Genomic DNA, 15,005 nt, shown 5'->3' on the forward strand with positions numbered 1-15,005 from the left:
CTCACTCTCTGCCTGTCTCTATGATGGCAATAGCCCTCACTCTCTACCTGTCTCTATGATGGGGAATAACCCTCACTCTCTGTCTGTCTCTGTGTTGCGGAATAACCCTCACTCTCTGCCTGTCTCTATGTTGGGGAATAACCCTCACTCTCTTCCTGTCTCTAGGATGGAAGTAACCCTCACTCTCTGCCTGTCTCCATGTTGGGGAATAATCCTCACTCTCTGCCTGTCTCTGTGTTGTAGAATAAGCCTCACTATCTGCCTGTATCTATGTTGGGTAATAGCCCTCACACTCTGCCTGTCTCTATGATGGCAATAGCCCTCACTCTCTGCCTGTCTCTATGATTGCAATAGCCCTCACTCTCTGCCTGTCTCTATGATGGGGAATAACCCTCACTCTCTGCCTGTCTCTATGATGGCAAAAGCCCTCACTCTCTACCTGTCTCTATGATGGGAATAACCCTCACTCTTTCCCTGTCTCTATGTTGGAAAATAACCCTCACTATCTGCCTGTCTCTATGTTGGGGAATAGCCCTCACTCTCTTCCTGTGTCTATGATGGCAATAGCCCTCACTCTCTGCCTGTCTCTATGATGGGGAATAACCCTCACCCTCTGCCTTCTCCATGATGGGGAATAACCCTCACTCTCTGCCTGTCTCTATGTTGTGGAATAGCCCTCGCTCTCTGCCTGTCTCTATGTTGTGGAACAAACCTCACTCTCTGCCTGTCTCTGTGTTGGGGAATAACCCTCACTCTCTGCATGTCTCTAGGATGGAAATAACCCTCACTCTCTGCCTGTCTCCATGTTGGGGAATAACCCTCACTCTCTGCCTGTCTCTATGTTGGGGAATAACCCTCACTCTCTGCCTGTCTCTATGATGGGGAATAGCCCTCACTCTCTGCCTGTCTCTATGATGGGGAATGACCCTCACTCTCTGCTTGTCTCTATGTTGGTGAATAACCCTCACACTCTGCCTGTCTCTATGATGGGGAATAACCCTCACTTTCTGCCTGTCTTTATGATGGGTAATAACCCTCACTCTCTGCCTGTCTCCATGTTGGGGAATAACCCTCACTCTCTGCCTGTCTCGATGATGGGGAATAACACTCACTCTCTGCCTGTCTCTATTTTGTGGAATAACCCTCACTTTTTGCCTGTCTCTATTTTGGGGAATAACCCTCACTCACTGCCTGTCACTATTTTGGGGAATAACCCTCACTTCTTGCCTGTCTCTATGATGGCAATAACCCTCACTCTCTGCCTGTCACTTTGTTGGGGAATAACCCTCACTCTCTGCCTGTCTCTATGATGGCAATAGCCCTCACTCTCTACCTGTCTCTATTCTGGGGAATAACCCTCACTCTCTGCCTGTCTCTCTGTTGCGGAATAACCCTCACTCTCTGCCTGTCTCTATGTTGGGGAATAACCCTCACTCTCTGCCTGTCTCTACGATGGGAATAATCCTCACTCTCTGCCTGTCTCCATGTTGGGGAATAACCCTCACTCTTTGCCTGTTGCTATGTTGCGAATTACCCTCACTATCTGCCTGTCGCTATGTTGGGGAATAACCCTCACTCTCTGCCTGTCTCTGATGAGAATAACCCTCACTCTCTGCCTGTCTCTATGATGGGGAATAACCCTCACTCTCTGCCTGTCTCTATGATGGCAAAAGCCCTCACTCTCTACCTGTCTCTATGATGGGAATAACCCTCACTCTTTCCCTGTCTCTATGTTGGAAAATAACCCTCACTCTCTGCCTGTCTCCATGTTGGGAAATAACCCTCACTCACTGCCTGTCTCTATGTTGCGGAATAACCCTCTCTGTCTGCCTGTCTCTATGTTGGGGAATAACCCGCTCTCTCTGCCTGTCTCTATGATGGCAATGGCCCTCACTCTCTACTTGTCTCTATGATGGGAATAACCCTCAGTCTTTGCCTGCCTATATGATGGCAATAACCCTCACTCTCTGCCTATCTCTGTGATGGGAATAACCCTCACTCTCTGCCTGTCTCCATGTTGGAGAATAACCCTCACTCTCTGCCTGTCTCTATGTTGCGGAATAACCCTCACTTTCTGCCTGTCTCTATGTTAGGGAATAACCCTCACTGTCTGCCTGTCTCTATGTTGGGGAATAAACCACACTCTCTGCCTGTCTCTATGATGGTAATAACCCTCACTCTCTGGCTGTCTCCATGTTGGGGAATAACCCTCACTCTCTGCCTGTCTCTGTGTTGGGAAATAACACTCACTCTCTGCCTGTCTCTAGGATGGAAGTAACCCTCACTCTCTGCCTGTCTCCATGTTGGGGAATAAACCTCACTCTCTGCCTGTCTCAATGTTGTGCAATAACCCTCACTCTCTGCCTGTCTCTATGTTGGAGAATAAACCTCACTATCTGCCTGTCTCTATGTCGGGGAATAGCCCTCACTCTCTGCCTGTCTCTATGATGGCAATAGCCCTCACTCTCTACCTGTCTCTATGATTGGGAATAACCCTCACTCTCTGTCTGTCTCTGTGTTGCGGAATAACCCTCACTCTCTGCCTGTCTCTATGTTGGGGAATAACCCTCACTCTCTTCCTGTCTCTAGGATGGAAGTAACCCTCACTCTCTGCCTGTCTCCATGTTGGGGAATAATCCTCACTCTCTGCCTGTCTCTGTGTTGTAGAATAAGCCTCACTATCTGCCTGTATCTATGTTGGGTAATAGCCCTCACACTCTGCCTGTCTCTATGATGGCAATAGCCCTCACTCTCTGCCTGTCTCTATGATTGCAATAGCCCTCACTCTCTGCCTGTCTCTATGATGGGGAATAACCCTCACTCTCTGCCTGTCTCTATGATGGCAAAAGCCCTCACTCTCTACCTGTCTCTATGATGGGAATAACCCTCACTCTTTCCCTGTCTCTATGTTGGAAAATAACCCTCACTATCTGCCTGTCTCTATGTTGGGGAATAGCCCTCACTCTCTTCCTGTGTCTATGATGGCAATAGCCCTCACTCTCTGCCTGTCTCTATGATGGGGAATAACCCTCACCCTCTGCCTTCTCCATGATGGGGAATAACCCTCACTCTCTGCCTGTCTCTATGTTGTGGAATAGCCCTCGCTCTCTGCCTGTCTCTATGTTGTGGAACAAACCTCACTCTCTGCCTGTCTCTGTGTTGGGGAATAACCCTCACTCTCTGCATGTCTCTAGGATGGAAATAACCCTCACTCTCTGCCTGTCTCCATGTTGGGGAATAACCCTCACTCTCTGCCTGTCTCTATGTTGGGGAATAACCCTCACTCTCTGCCTGTCTCTATGATGGGGAATAGCCCTCACTCTCTGCCTGTCTCTATGATGGGGAATGACCCTCACTCTCTGCTTGTCTCTATGTTGGTGAATAACCCTCACACTCTGCCTGTCTCTATGATGGGGAATAACCCTCACTTTCTGCCTGTCTTTATGATGGGTAATAACCCTCACTCTCTGCCTGTCTCCATGTTGGGGAATAACCCTCACTCTCTGCCTGTCTCGATGATGGGGAATAACACTCACTCTCTGCCTGTCTCTATTTTGTGGAATAACCCTCACTTTTTGCCTGTCTCTATTTTGGGGAATAACCCTCACTCACTGCCTGTCACTATTTTGGGGAATAACCCTCACTTCTTGCCTGTCTCTATGATGGCAATAACCCTCACTCTCTGCCTGTCACTTTGTTGGGGAATAACCCTCACTCTCTGCCTGTCTCTATGATGGCAATAGCCCTCACTCTCTACCTGTCTCTATTCTGGGGAATAACCCTCACTCTCTGCCTGTCTCTCTGTTGCGGAATAACCCTCACTCTCTGCCTGTCTCTATGTTGGGGAATAACCCTCACTCTCTGCCTGTCTCTACGATGGGAATAATCCTCACTCTCTGCCTGTCTCCATGTTGGGGAATAACCCTCACTCTTTGCCTGTTGCTATGTTGCGAATTACCCTCACTATCTGCCTGTCGCTATGTTGGGGAATAACCCTCACTCTCTGCCTGTCTCTGATGAGAATAACCCTCACTCTTTGCCTGTCTCTATGATGGCAATAACCCTCACTCTCTGCCTGTCTCCATGTTGGGGAATAAACCTCACTCTCTGCCTGTCTCCATGTTGGGAAATAACCCTCACTCACTGCCTGTCTCTATGTTGCGGAATAACCCTCTCTGTCTGCCTGTCTCTATGTTGGGGAATAACCCGCTCTCTCTGCCTGTCTCTATGATGGCAATGGCCCTCACTCTCTACTTGTCTCTATGATGGGAATAACCCTCAGTCTTTGCCTGCCTATATGATGGCAATAACCCTCACTCTCTGCCTATCTCTGTGATGGGAATAACCCTCACTCTCTGCCTGTCTCCATGTTGGAGAATAACCCTCACTCTCTGCCTGTCTCTATGTTGCGGAATAACCCTCACTTTCTGCCTGTCTCTATGTTAGGGAATAACCCTCACTGTCTGCCTGTCTCTATGTTGGGGAATAAACCACACTCTCTGCCTGTCTCTATGATGGTAATAACCCTCACTCTCTGGCTGTCTCCATGTTGGGGAATAACCCTCACTCTCTGCCTGTCTCTGTGTTGGGAAATAACACTCACTCTCTGCCTGTCTCTAGGATGGAAGTAACCCTCACTCTCTGCCTGTCTCCATGTTGGGGAATAAACCTCACTCTCTGCCTGTCTCAATGTTGTGCAATAACCCTCACTCTCTGCCTGTCTCTATGTTGGAGAATAAACCTCACTATCTGCCTGTCTCTATGTCGGGGAATAGCCCTCACTTTCTGCCTGTCTCTATGATGGCAATAGCCCTCACTCTCTACCTGTCTCTATGATGGGAATAACCCTCACTCTTTCCCTGTCTCTATGCTGGCGAATAACCCTCACTCTCTGCCTATCTCTGTGATGGGAATAACCCTCACTCTCTGCCTGTCTCTATGTTGCTGAATACCCATCACTCTCTGTTGTTGAATAACCCTCGCTCTCTGCCTGTGTCTATGTTGGGGAATATCCCTCACTCTCTGCCTGCCTCTATGTTGGGGAAGAAAACTCACTCTCTGCCTGTCTCTGTGAGGGGAATAACCCTCACTCTCTGCCTGTCTTCATGTTAGGGAATAACCCTTACACTCTGCCTTTCACTATTTTGGGGAATAACCCTCACTTTCTGCCTGTGTCTATGTTGGGGAATAACCCTCACTCTCTGCCTGTCTCTAGGATGGAAATAACCCTCACTCTCTGCCTGTCTCCATGTTGGGGAATAATCCTCACTCTCTACCTGCCTCTGTGTTGGAGAATAAGCCTCACTATCTGCCTGTGTCTATGTTGGGTAATAGCCCTCACTCTCTGCCTGTCTCTATGATGGCAATAGCCCTCACTCTCTGCCTGTCTCTATGATGGGAATAACCCTCACTCTCTGCCTGTCTCCATGATGGGGAATAACCCTCACTCTCTGCCTGTCTCCATTTTGGGGAATAACCCTCACTCTCTGCCTGTCTCAATGTTGGGGAATAAGCCTCACTCTCTGCCTGTCTCAATGTTGGGGAATAAACCTCACTATCTGCCTGTCTCCATGATGCGGAATAACGCTCATTCTCTGCCTGTCTCTATGATGGGGAATAACCCTCACTATCTGCCTGTCTCTATGTTGGGTAATAGCCCTCACTCTCTGCCTGTCTCTATGATGGCAATAGCCCTCACTCTCTGCCTGCCTCTATGATGGGTAATAACCCTCACTCTCTGCCTGTCTCTATGATGGGGAATAACCCTCACTCTCTGCCTGTCTCTATGTTGTGGAATAACCCTCACTCTCTGCCTGTCTCTATGTTGGGTAATAGCCCTCACTCTCTGCCTGTCTCTATGATGGGGAATAACACTCACTCTCTGCCTGTCTCTATGTTGTGGAATAGCCCTCACTCTCTGCCTGTCTCTATGTTGGGGAATAGCCCTCACTCTCTGCCTGTCTCTATGATGGCAATAGCCCTCACTCTCTGCCTGTCTCAATGATGGGAATAACCCTCACTCTCTGCGTGTCACTATGTTGGGGAATAACCCTCACTCTCTGCCTGTCTCTATGATGGGAATAACCCTCACTCTCTGCCTCTCTCTATGATGGGAATAACCCTCACTCTCTGCCTGTCTCTATGATGGGGAATAACCCTCACTCTCTGCCTGTCTCTATGATGGGAATAACCCTCACTCTCTGCCTCTCTCTATGATGGGAATAACCCTCACTCTCTGCCTGTCTCTATGATGGGGAATAACCCTCACTCTCTGCCTGTCTCTATGATGGGAATAACCCTCACTCTCTGCCTGTCTCCATGTTGGGGAATAACCCTCACTCTCTGCCTGTCTCTATTTTGGGGAATAACCCTCACTCTCTGCCTGTCTCTATGTTGGGGAATAAACCTCACTCTCTGCCTGTCTCCATGTTGGGAAATAACCCTCACTCTCTGCCTGTCTCTATGTTGCGGAATAACCCTCTCTGTCTGCCTGTCTCTATGTTGGAGAATAATCCTCACTCTCTGCCTGTCTCTATGATGGCAATGGCCCTCACTCTCTACCTGTCTCTATGATGGGAATAACCCTCACTCTTTGCCTGCCTCTATGATGGCAATAACCCTCACTCTCTGCCTATCTCTGTGATGGGAATAACCCTCACTCACTGCCTGTCTCCATGTTGGGGAATAACCCTCACTCTCTGCCTGTCTCTATGTTGCGGAATAACCCTCACTGTCTGCCTGTCTCTATGTTGGGGAATAACCCTCACTGTCTGCCTGTCTCTATGTTGGGGAATAACCCTCACTCTCTGCCTGTCTCTATGTTGGGAAATAACACTCACTCTCTGCCTGTTTCTTGGATGGAAGTAACCCTCACTCTCTGTCTGTCTCCATGTTGGGGAATAGCCCTCACTCTCTGCCTGTCTCTATGATGGCAATAACCCTCACTCTCTACCTGTCTTTATGAGGGGAATAACCCTCACTCTTTCTCTGTCTCTATGATGGCGAATAACCCTCACTCTCTGCCTATCTCTGTGATGGGAATACCCCTCACTCTCTGCCTGTCTCTATGTTGCTGAATACCCCTCACTCTCTGCCTGTCTCTCTGTTGTTGAATAACCCTCACTCTCTGCCTGTGTCTATGTTGGGGAATATCCCTCACTCTCTGCCTGTCTCTATGTTGGGGAAGATAACTCACTCTCTGCCTGTCTCTGTGAGGGGAATAACCCTCACTCTCTGCCTGTCTTCATGTTAGGGAATAACCCTTACACTCTGCCTTTCACTATGTTGGGGAATAACCCTCACTTTCTGCCTCTGTCTATGTTGGGGAATAACCCTCACTTTCTGACTGTCTCTAGGATGGAAATAACCCTCACTCTCTGCCTGTCTCCATGTTGGGGAATAATCCTCACTCTCTGCCTGTCTCTGTGTTGGAGAATAAGCCTCACTATCTGCCTGTCTCTATGTTGGGTAATAGCCCTCACTCTCTGCCTGTCTCTATGATGGCAATAGCCCTCACTCTCTGCCTGTCTCTATGATGGGAATAACCCTCACTCTCTGCCTGTCTCCATGATGGGGAATAACCCTCACTCTCTGCCTGTCTCAATGTTGGGGAATAACTCTCACTCTCTGCCTGTCTCAATGTTGGGGAATAAAACTCACTATCTGCCTGTCTCTATGATGGGGAATAACTCTCACTATCTGCCTGTCTCTATGTTGGGTAATAGCCCTCACTCTCTGCCTGTCTCTATGATGGGGAATAACTCTCACTATCTGCCTGTCTCTATGTTGGGTAACAGCCCTCACTCTCTGCCTGTCTCTATGATGGCAATAGCCCTCACTCTCTGCCTGTCTCTATGATGGGTAGTAACCCTCACTCTCTGCCTGTCTCCATGATGGGGAATAACACTCACTCTCTGCCTGTCTCTATGTTGGGGAATAGCCCTCACTCTCTGCATGTCTCTATGATGGTGAAAAGCCCTCACTCTCTGCCTGTCTCTATGTTGGGGAATAGCCCTCACTCTCTGTCAGTCTCTATGATAGTGAATAGCCCTCACTCTCTGCCTGTCTCGATGATGGGAATAACCCTCACTCTCTGCCTTTCTCCATGTTGGGGAATAGCCCTCACTCTCTGCCTGTCTCTATGATGGCAATAGCCCTCACTCTCTACCTGTCTCTATGACGGGGAATAACCCTCACTCTCTGCCTGTCTTTATGTTGCGGAATAACCCTCACTCTCTGCCTGTCTCTATGTTGGGGAAGAACCCTCACTCTCTGCCTGTCTCAATGATGGGAATAACCCTCACTCTCTGCCTGTCTCCATGTTGGGGAATAACCCTCACTCTCTGCCTGTCTCTATTTTGGGGAATAACCCTCACTCTCTGCCTGTCTCTATGTTGGGGAATAAACCTCACTCTCTGCCTGTCTCCATGTTGGGAAATAACCCTCACTCACTGCCTGTCTCTATGTTGCGGAATAACCCTCTCTGCCTGCCTGTCACTATGTTGGGGAATAACCCTCACTCTCTGCCTGTCTCTATGATGGCAATGGCCCTCACTCTCTACCTGTCACTATGATGGGAATAACCCTCACTCTTTGCCTGCCTCTATGATGGCAATAACCCTCACTCTCTGCCTATCTCTGTGATGGGAATAACCCTCACTCTCTGCCTGTCTCCATGTTGGTGAATAACCCTCACTCTCTGCCTGTCTCTATGTTGCGGAATAACCCTCACTGTCTGCCTGTCTCTATGTTGGGGAATAACCCTCACTGTCTGCCTGTCTCTATGTTGGGGAATAAACCTCACTCTCTGCCTGTCTCCATGTTGGGCAATAACCCTCACTCTATGCCTGTCTCTATGTTGGGGAATAACCCTCACTCTCTGCCTGTCTCTATTTTGGGAAATAACACTCACTCTCTGCCTGTCTCTAGGATGGAAGTAACCCTCACTCTCTGTCTGTCTCCATGTTGGGGAATAACCCTCACTCTCTGCCTGTCTCAATGTTGTGCAATAACCCTCACTCTCTGCCTGTCTCTATGTTGGAGAATTAACCTCACTATCTGCCTATCTCCATGTTGAGGTATAACCCTCACTCTCTGCCTGTCTCAATGTTGTGCAATCACCCTCACTCTCTACCTGTCTCTATGATGGGAATAACCCTCACTCTTTCCCTGTCTCTATGATGGCGAATAACCCTCACTCTCTGCCTATCTCTGTGATGGGAATAACCCTCACTCTCTCCCTGTCTCTATGTTGCTGAATACCCCTCACTCTCTGCCTGTCTTTCTGTTGTTGAATAACCCGCACTCTCTGCCTGTGTCTATGTTGGGGAATATCCCTCAATCTATGCCTGCCTCTATGTTGGGGAAGAAAACTCACTCTCTGCCTGTCTCTGTGAGGGGAATAACCTTCACTCTATGCCTGTCTTAATGTTAGGGAATAACCCTTACACTCTGCCTTTCACTATGTTGGGGAATAACCCTCACTTTCTGCCTGTGTCTATGTTGGGGAATAACCCTCAGTCTCTGCCTGTCTCTAGGAAGGAACTAACCCTCACTCTCTGCCAGTCTCCATGTTGTGGAATAATCCTCACTCTCTGCCTGTCTCTGTGTTGGAGAATAAGCCTCACTATCTGCCTGTCTCTATGTTGGGTAATAGCCCTCACTCTCTGCCTGTCTCTATGATGGCAATAGCCCTCACTCTCTGCCTGTCTCTATGATGGCAATAGCCCTCACTCTCTGCCTGTCTCTATGATGGGAATAACCCTCACTCTCTGCCTGTCTCCATGATGGGGAATAGCCCTCACTCTCTGCCTGTCTCTATGTTGGGGAATAACTCTCACTCTCTGCCTGTCTCAATGTTGGCGAATAAACCTCACTATCTGCCTGTCTCTATGATGGGGAATAACGGTCATTCTCTGCCTGTCTCTATGATGGGGAATAACCCTCACTATCTGCCTGTCTCTATGTTGGGTAATAGCCCTCACTCTCTGCCTGTCTCTATGATGACAATAGCCCTTACTCTCAACCTGTCTCTATGATGGCTAATAACCCTCACTCTCTGCCTATCTCCATGATGGGGAATAACCCGCACTCTCTGCCTGTCTCTATGTTGTGGAATAGTCCTCACTCTCTGCCTGTCTCTATGTTGGGGAATAGCCCTCACTCTCTGCCTGTCTCTATGTTGGGGAATAGCCCTCACTCTCGGCCTGTCTCTATGATGGTGAAAAGCCCTCACTCTCTGCCTGTCTCTATGATGGGAATAACCCTCACTCACTGCCTGTCTCTATGTTGCGGAATAACCCTCACTCTCTGCCTGTCTCTATGTTGTGGAATAACCCTCACTCTCTGCCTGTCTCCATGTTGGGGAATAACCCGCACTCTCTGCCTGTCTCTATTTTGTGGAATAACCCTCACTCTTTGCCTGTCTCTATTTTGGGGAATAACCCTCACTCTCTGCCTCTCTCTATGTTGGGGAATAAACCCCACTCTCTGCCTGTCTCCATGTTGGGAAATAACCCTCACTCACTGCCTGTCTCTTTGTTGCGGAATAACCCTCTCTGTCTGCCTGTCACTATGTTGGGGAATAACCCTCACTCTCTGCCTGTCTCTATGATGGCAATGGCCCTCACTCTCTACCTGTCTCTCTGATGGGAATAACCCTCACTCTTTGCCTGCCTCTGTGATGGCAATAACCCTCACTCTCTGCCTATCTCTGTGATGGGAATAGCCCTCACTCTCTACCTGTCTCTATGATGGGGAATAACCCTCACTCTCTGCCTGTCTCTATGTTGCGGAATAACCCTCACTGTCTGCCTGTCTCTATGTTGGGGAAGAAAACTCACCCTCTGCCTGTCTCTTTGAGGGGAATAACCCTCACTCTCTGCCTGTCTCCATGTTAGGGAATAACCCTCACTCTCTGCCTGTCTCTATGATGGTGAATAACTCTCACCCTCTGCCTGTCTCTATGTTGGGGAATGGCCCTCACTCTCTGCCTGTCTCTATGATGGTGAAAAGCCCTCTCTCTCTGCCTGTCTCTATGTTGGGGAATAGCCCTCACTCTCTACCTGTCTCTATGATGGTGAATAGCCCTCACTCTCTGCCTGTCTCTATGATGGGAATAACCCTCACTCTCTGCCTGTCTCCATGTTGGGGAATAGCCCTCACTCTCTGCCTGTCTCTATGATGGCAATAGCCCTCACTCTCTGCCTGTCTCTATGATGGGAATAACCCTCACTCTCTGCCTGTCTCCATGTTGGGGAATAGCCCTCACTCTCTGCCTGTCTCTATGATGGCAATAGCCCTCACTCTCTACCTGTCTCTATGATGGGGAATAACCCTCACTCTCTGCCTGTCTCTATGTTGCGGAATAACCCTCACTGTCTGCCTGTCTCTATGTTGGGGAAGAAAACTCACCCTCTGCCTGTCTCTGTGAGGGGAATAACCCTCACTCTCTGCCTGTCTCCATGTTAGGGAATAACCATTACACTCTGCCTGTCACTAAGTTGGGGAATAACCCTCACTTTCTGCCTGTTTCTATGTTGGGGAATAACCCTCACTCTCTGCCTGTCTCTAGGATGGATTTAACCCTCACTCTCTGCCTGTCTCCATGTTGGGGAATAATCCTCACTCTCTGCCTGTCTCTGTGTTGGAGAATAAGCCTCACTATCTGCCTGTCTCTATGTTGGGTAATAGCCCTCACTCTCTGCCTTTCTCTATGATGGTGAATAGCCCTCACTCTCTGCCTGTCTCTATGATGGGAATAACCCTCACTCTCTGCCTGTCTCTATGATGGGGAATAGCCCTCACTCTCTGCCTGTCTCTATGATGGGGAATAACCCTCACTCTCTGCCTGTCTCAATGTTGGGGAATAAACCTCACTCTCTGCCTTTCTCTATGATGGTGAATAGCCCTCACTCTCTGCCTGTCTCTATGATGGGAATAACCCTCACTCTCTGCCTGTCTCTATGTTGGTGAATAACTCTCACCCTCTGCCTGTCTCTATGTTGGGGAATGGCCCTCACTCTCTGCCTGTCTCTATGATGGTGAAAAGCCCTCTCTCTCTGCCTGTCTCTATGTTGGGGAATAGCCCTCACTCTCTACCTGTCTCTATGATGGTGAATAGCCCTCACTCTCTGCCTGTCTCTATGATGGGAATAACCCTCACTCTCTGCCTGTCTCCATGTTGGGGAATAGCCCTCACTTTCTGCCTGTCTCTATGATGGCAATAGCCCTCACTCTCTGCCTGTCTCTATGATGGGAATAACCCTCACTCTCTGCCTGTCTCCATGTTGGGGAATAGCCCTCACTCTCTGCCTGTCTCTATGATGGCAATAGCCCTCACTCTCTACCTGTCTCTATGATGGGGAATAACCCTCACTCTCTGCCTGTCTCTATGTTGCGGAATAACCCTCACTGTCTGCCTGTCTCTATGTTGGGGAAGAAAACTCACCCTCTGCCTGTCTCTTTGAGGGGAATAACCCTCACTCTCTGCCTGTCTCCATGTTAGGGAATAACCATTACACTCTGCCTGTCACTAAGTTGGGGAATAACCCTCACTTTCTGCCTGTTTCTATGTTGGGGAATAACCCTCACTCTCTGCCTGTCTCTAGGATGGATTTAACCCTCACTCTCTGCCTGTCTCCATGTTGGGGAATAATCCTCACTCTCTGCCTGTCTCTGTGTTGGAGAATAAGCCTCACTATCTGCCTGTCTCTATGTTGGGTAATAGCCCTCACTCTCTGCCTTTCTCTATGATGGTGAATAGCCCTCACTCTCTGCCTGTCTCTATGATGGGAATAACCCTCACTCTCTGCCTGTCTCTATGATGGGGAATAGCCCTCACTCTCTGCCTGTCTCTATGATGGGGAATAACCCTCACTCTCTGCCTGTCTCAATGTTGGGAATAAACCTCACTCTCTGCCTTTCTCTATGATGGTGAATAGCCCTCACTCTCTGCCTGTCTCTATGATGGGAATAACCCTCACTCTCTGCCTGTCTCTATGTTGGTGAATAACTCTCACCCTCTGCCTGTCTCTATGTTGGGGAATAACCCTCACTCTCTGCCTGTCTCTATGTTGGGGAATAACCCTCACTCTCTGCCTGTCTCTATGATGGTGAAAAGCCCTCTCTCTCTGCCTGTCTCTATGTTGGGGAATAGCCCTCACTCTCTACCTGTCTCTATGATGGTGAATAGCCCTCACTCTCTGCCTGTCTCTATGATGGGAATAACCCTCACTCTCTGCCTGTCTCCATGTTGGGTAATAGCCCTCACTCTCTGCCTGTCTCTATGATGGCAATAGCCCTCACTCTCTACCTGTCTCTATGATGGGGAATAACCCTTACTCTCTGCCTGTCTTTATGTTGCGGAATAAACCTCACTCTCTGCCTGTCTCTATGTTGCGGAATAACCCTCACTCTCTGCCTGTCTCTCTCTAACAGAATCAGGAGGATTCAAGCCGAGTCTCTGACAATCCCAGCTATGATGAGGCCCTGTCTCCGAACCTGGTTCAGCTTCGACAGTCACAGTGTGACCGGGAATCAAACAGCGGGACTTCCGGAATGCCGGACCTGATGGCAATTAGTCCCAGCTTCCGGAATGGGAGTCCTGCTCTCTGGTCGGTGGAGCAAGTTCATGACTTCATTTCCTCTTTACCTGGTGAGTGATCCCTTTCTGATTATATCACCTGTACCCCTCCAAATGTGTCTGTTTGTGTGTGAGAGAGACTGCGGTGTGTCTGAATATGTGTGTGAGAGACTGCGGTGTGTCTGTGTTGTGTGTGTGAGAGACTGCAGTGTGTCTGTGTGTGTGTGAGAGACTGCGGTGTGCCTGTGTGTGTGAGAGACTGCGGTGTGCCTGTGTGTGTGAGAGACTGCGGTGTGTCTGTGTGTGTGACAGACTGCGGTGTGTCTGTGTCTGAGTGAGAGACTGCGGTGTGTGTGTGTGTGTGTGTGTGTGTGTGTGTGTGTGTGTGTGTGTGTGTGTGTGTGTGTGTGTGAGACTGCGGAGTCTGTGTGTGTGTGAGAGACCGCGGTGTGTGTGTGTGTGTGTGTGTGTGTGTAAGACTGAGGTTTGTCTGTGTGTGTGAGAGACTGCGGTGTGTCTGTGTGTGTCTGAGAGACTGTGGTGTGTGTGTGTGTGTGTGAGAGACAGCGGAGTGTCTGTGTGTGTGTGAGAGACTGAGGTGTGTGTGTGTGTGTGTGTGAGAGACTGCGGTGTGTCTGTGTGTGTGAGAGAGACTGCGGTGTGTCTGTGTGTGTGTGTGAGAGACTGCGTTGTGTGTGTGTGAGAGACTGCGGTGTGTGTGTGTGTGTGTGTGTGTGTGAGAGACTGCGGTGTGTCTGTGTGTGTGAGAGACTGCGGTGTGTCTGTGTGTGTCTGTGGGAGACTGCGGTGTGTCTGTGTGTGTGTGTGTGTGTGTGTGGGAGACTGCGGTGTGTCTATGTGTGTGTGTGGGAGACTGCGGTGTGTCTCTGCGTGTCTGAGAGAGACTGCGGTGTGTCCATGTGTGTGTGAGAGACTGCAGTGCGTGTGTGAGAGACTGCGGTGTGTCTGTGTGTGTGAGAGACTACGGTGTGTCTGTGTGTGTGTGAGAGACTGCGGTGTGTCTGTGTGAGAGAGAGACTGCGGTGTGTCTGTGTGTGTGTGAGAGACTGCGGTATGTCTGTATGTGTGAGAGACGGTGCTGTGTCTGTGAGTGTGTGAGAGTCAGCGGTGTGTCTGTGTCTGTGTGTGTGTGAGAGACAGCGGTGTGTCTATGTGTGTGAGAGACTGCGGTGTGTCTATGTGTGTGAGAGAGACTGCGGTGTGTCTGTGTGTGTCTGAGAGACTGTGGTGTGTGTGTGTGTGTGTGTGTGTGTGTGTGAGAGACAGCGGAGTGTCTGTGTGTGTGTGAGAGACTGCGGTGTGTCTGTGTGTGTAAGAGACTGCGGTGTGTCTGTGTGTGTGAGAGAGACTGCGGTGTGTCTGTGTGTGTGTGTGTGTGTGAGAGACTGCGGTGTGTGTGTGA

At 49.5% G+C, this 15,005-nt stretch overlaps 1 protein-coding gene across 1 annotated transcript in view; it reads left to right on the top strand.

The window, feature by feature from the left end:
• The window catches only part of LOC121275037 (polyhomeotic-like protein 1), a gene marked incomplete at its 3' end in the record, with an annotated part of 273,630 nt that extends 259,976 nt beyond the window's left edge, over nt 1–13,654 (top strand). Inside the window, exon 12 of the mRNA XM_041182427.1 lies at nt 13,438–13,654. Coding sequence (XP_041038361.1) covers nt 13,438–13,654 — 217 coding nt within the window. The remainder of the gene's footprint in view (nt 1–13,437) is intronic.
• Between the last annotated feature and the right edge of the window lie 1,351 nt (nt 13,655–15,005).

Source organism: Carcharodon carcharias, assembly GCF_017639515.1.
Source record: "Carcharodon carcharias isolate sCarCar2 chromosome 40 unlocalized genomic scaffold, sCarCar2.pri SUPER_40_unloc_4, whole genome shotgun sequence".
NCBI lineage: Eukaryota > Metazoa > Chordata > Chondrichthyes > Lamniformes > Lamnidae > Carcharodon > Carcharodon carcharias.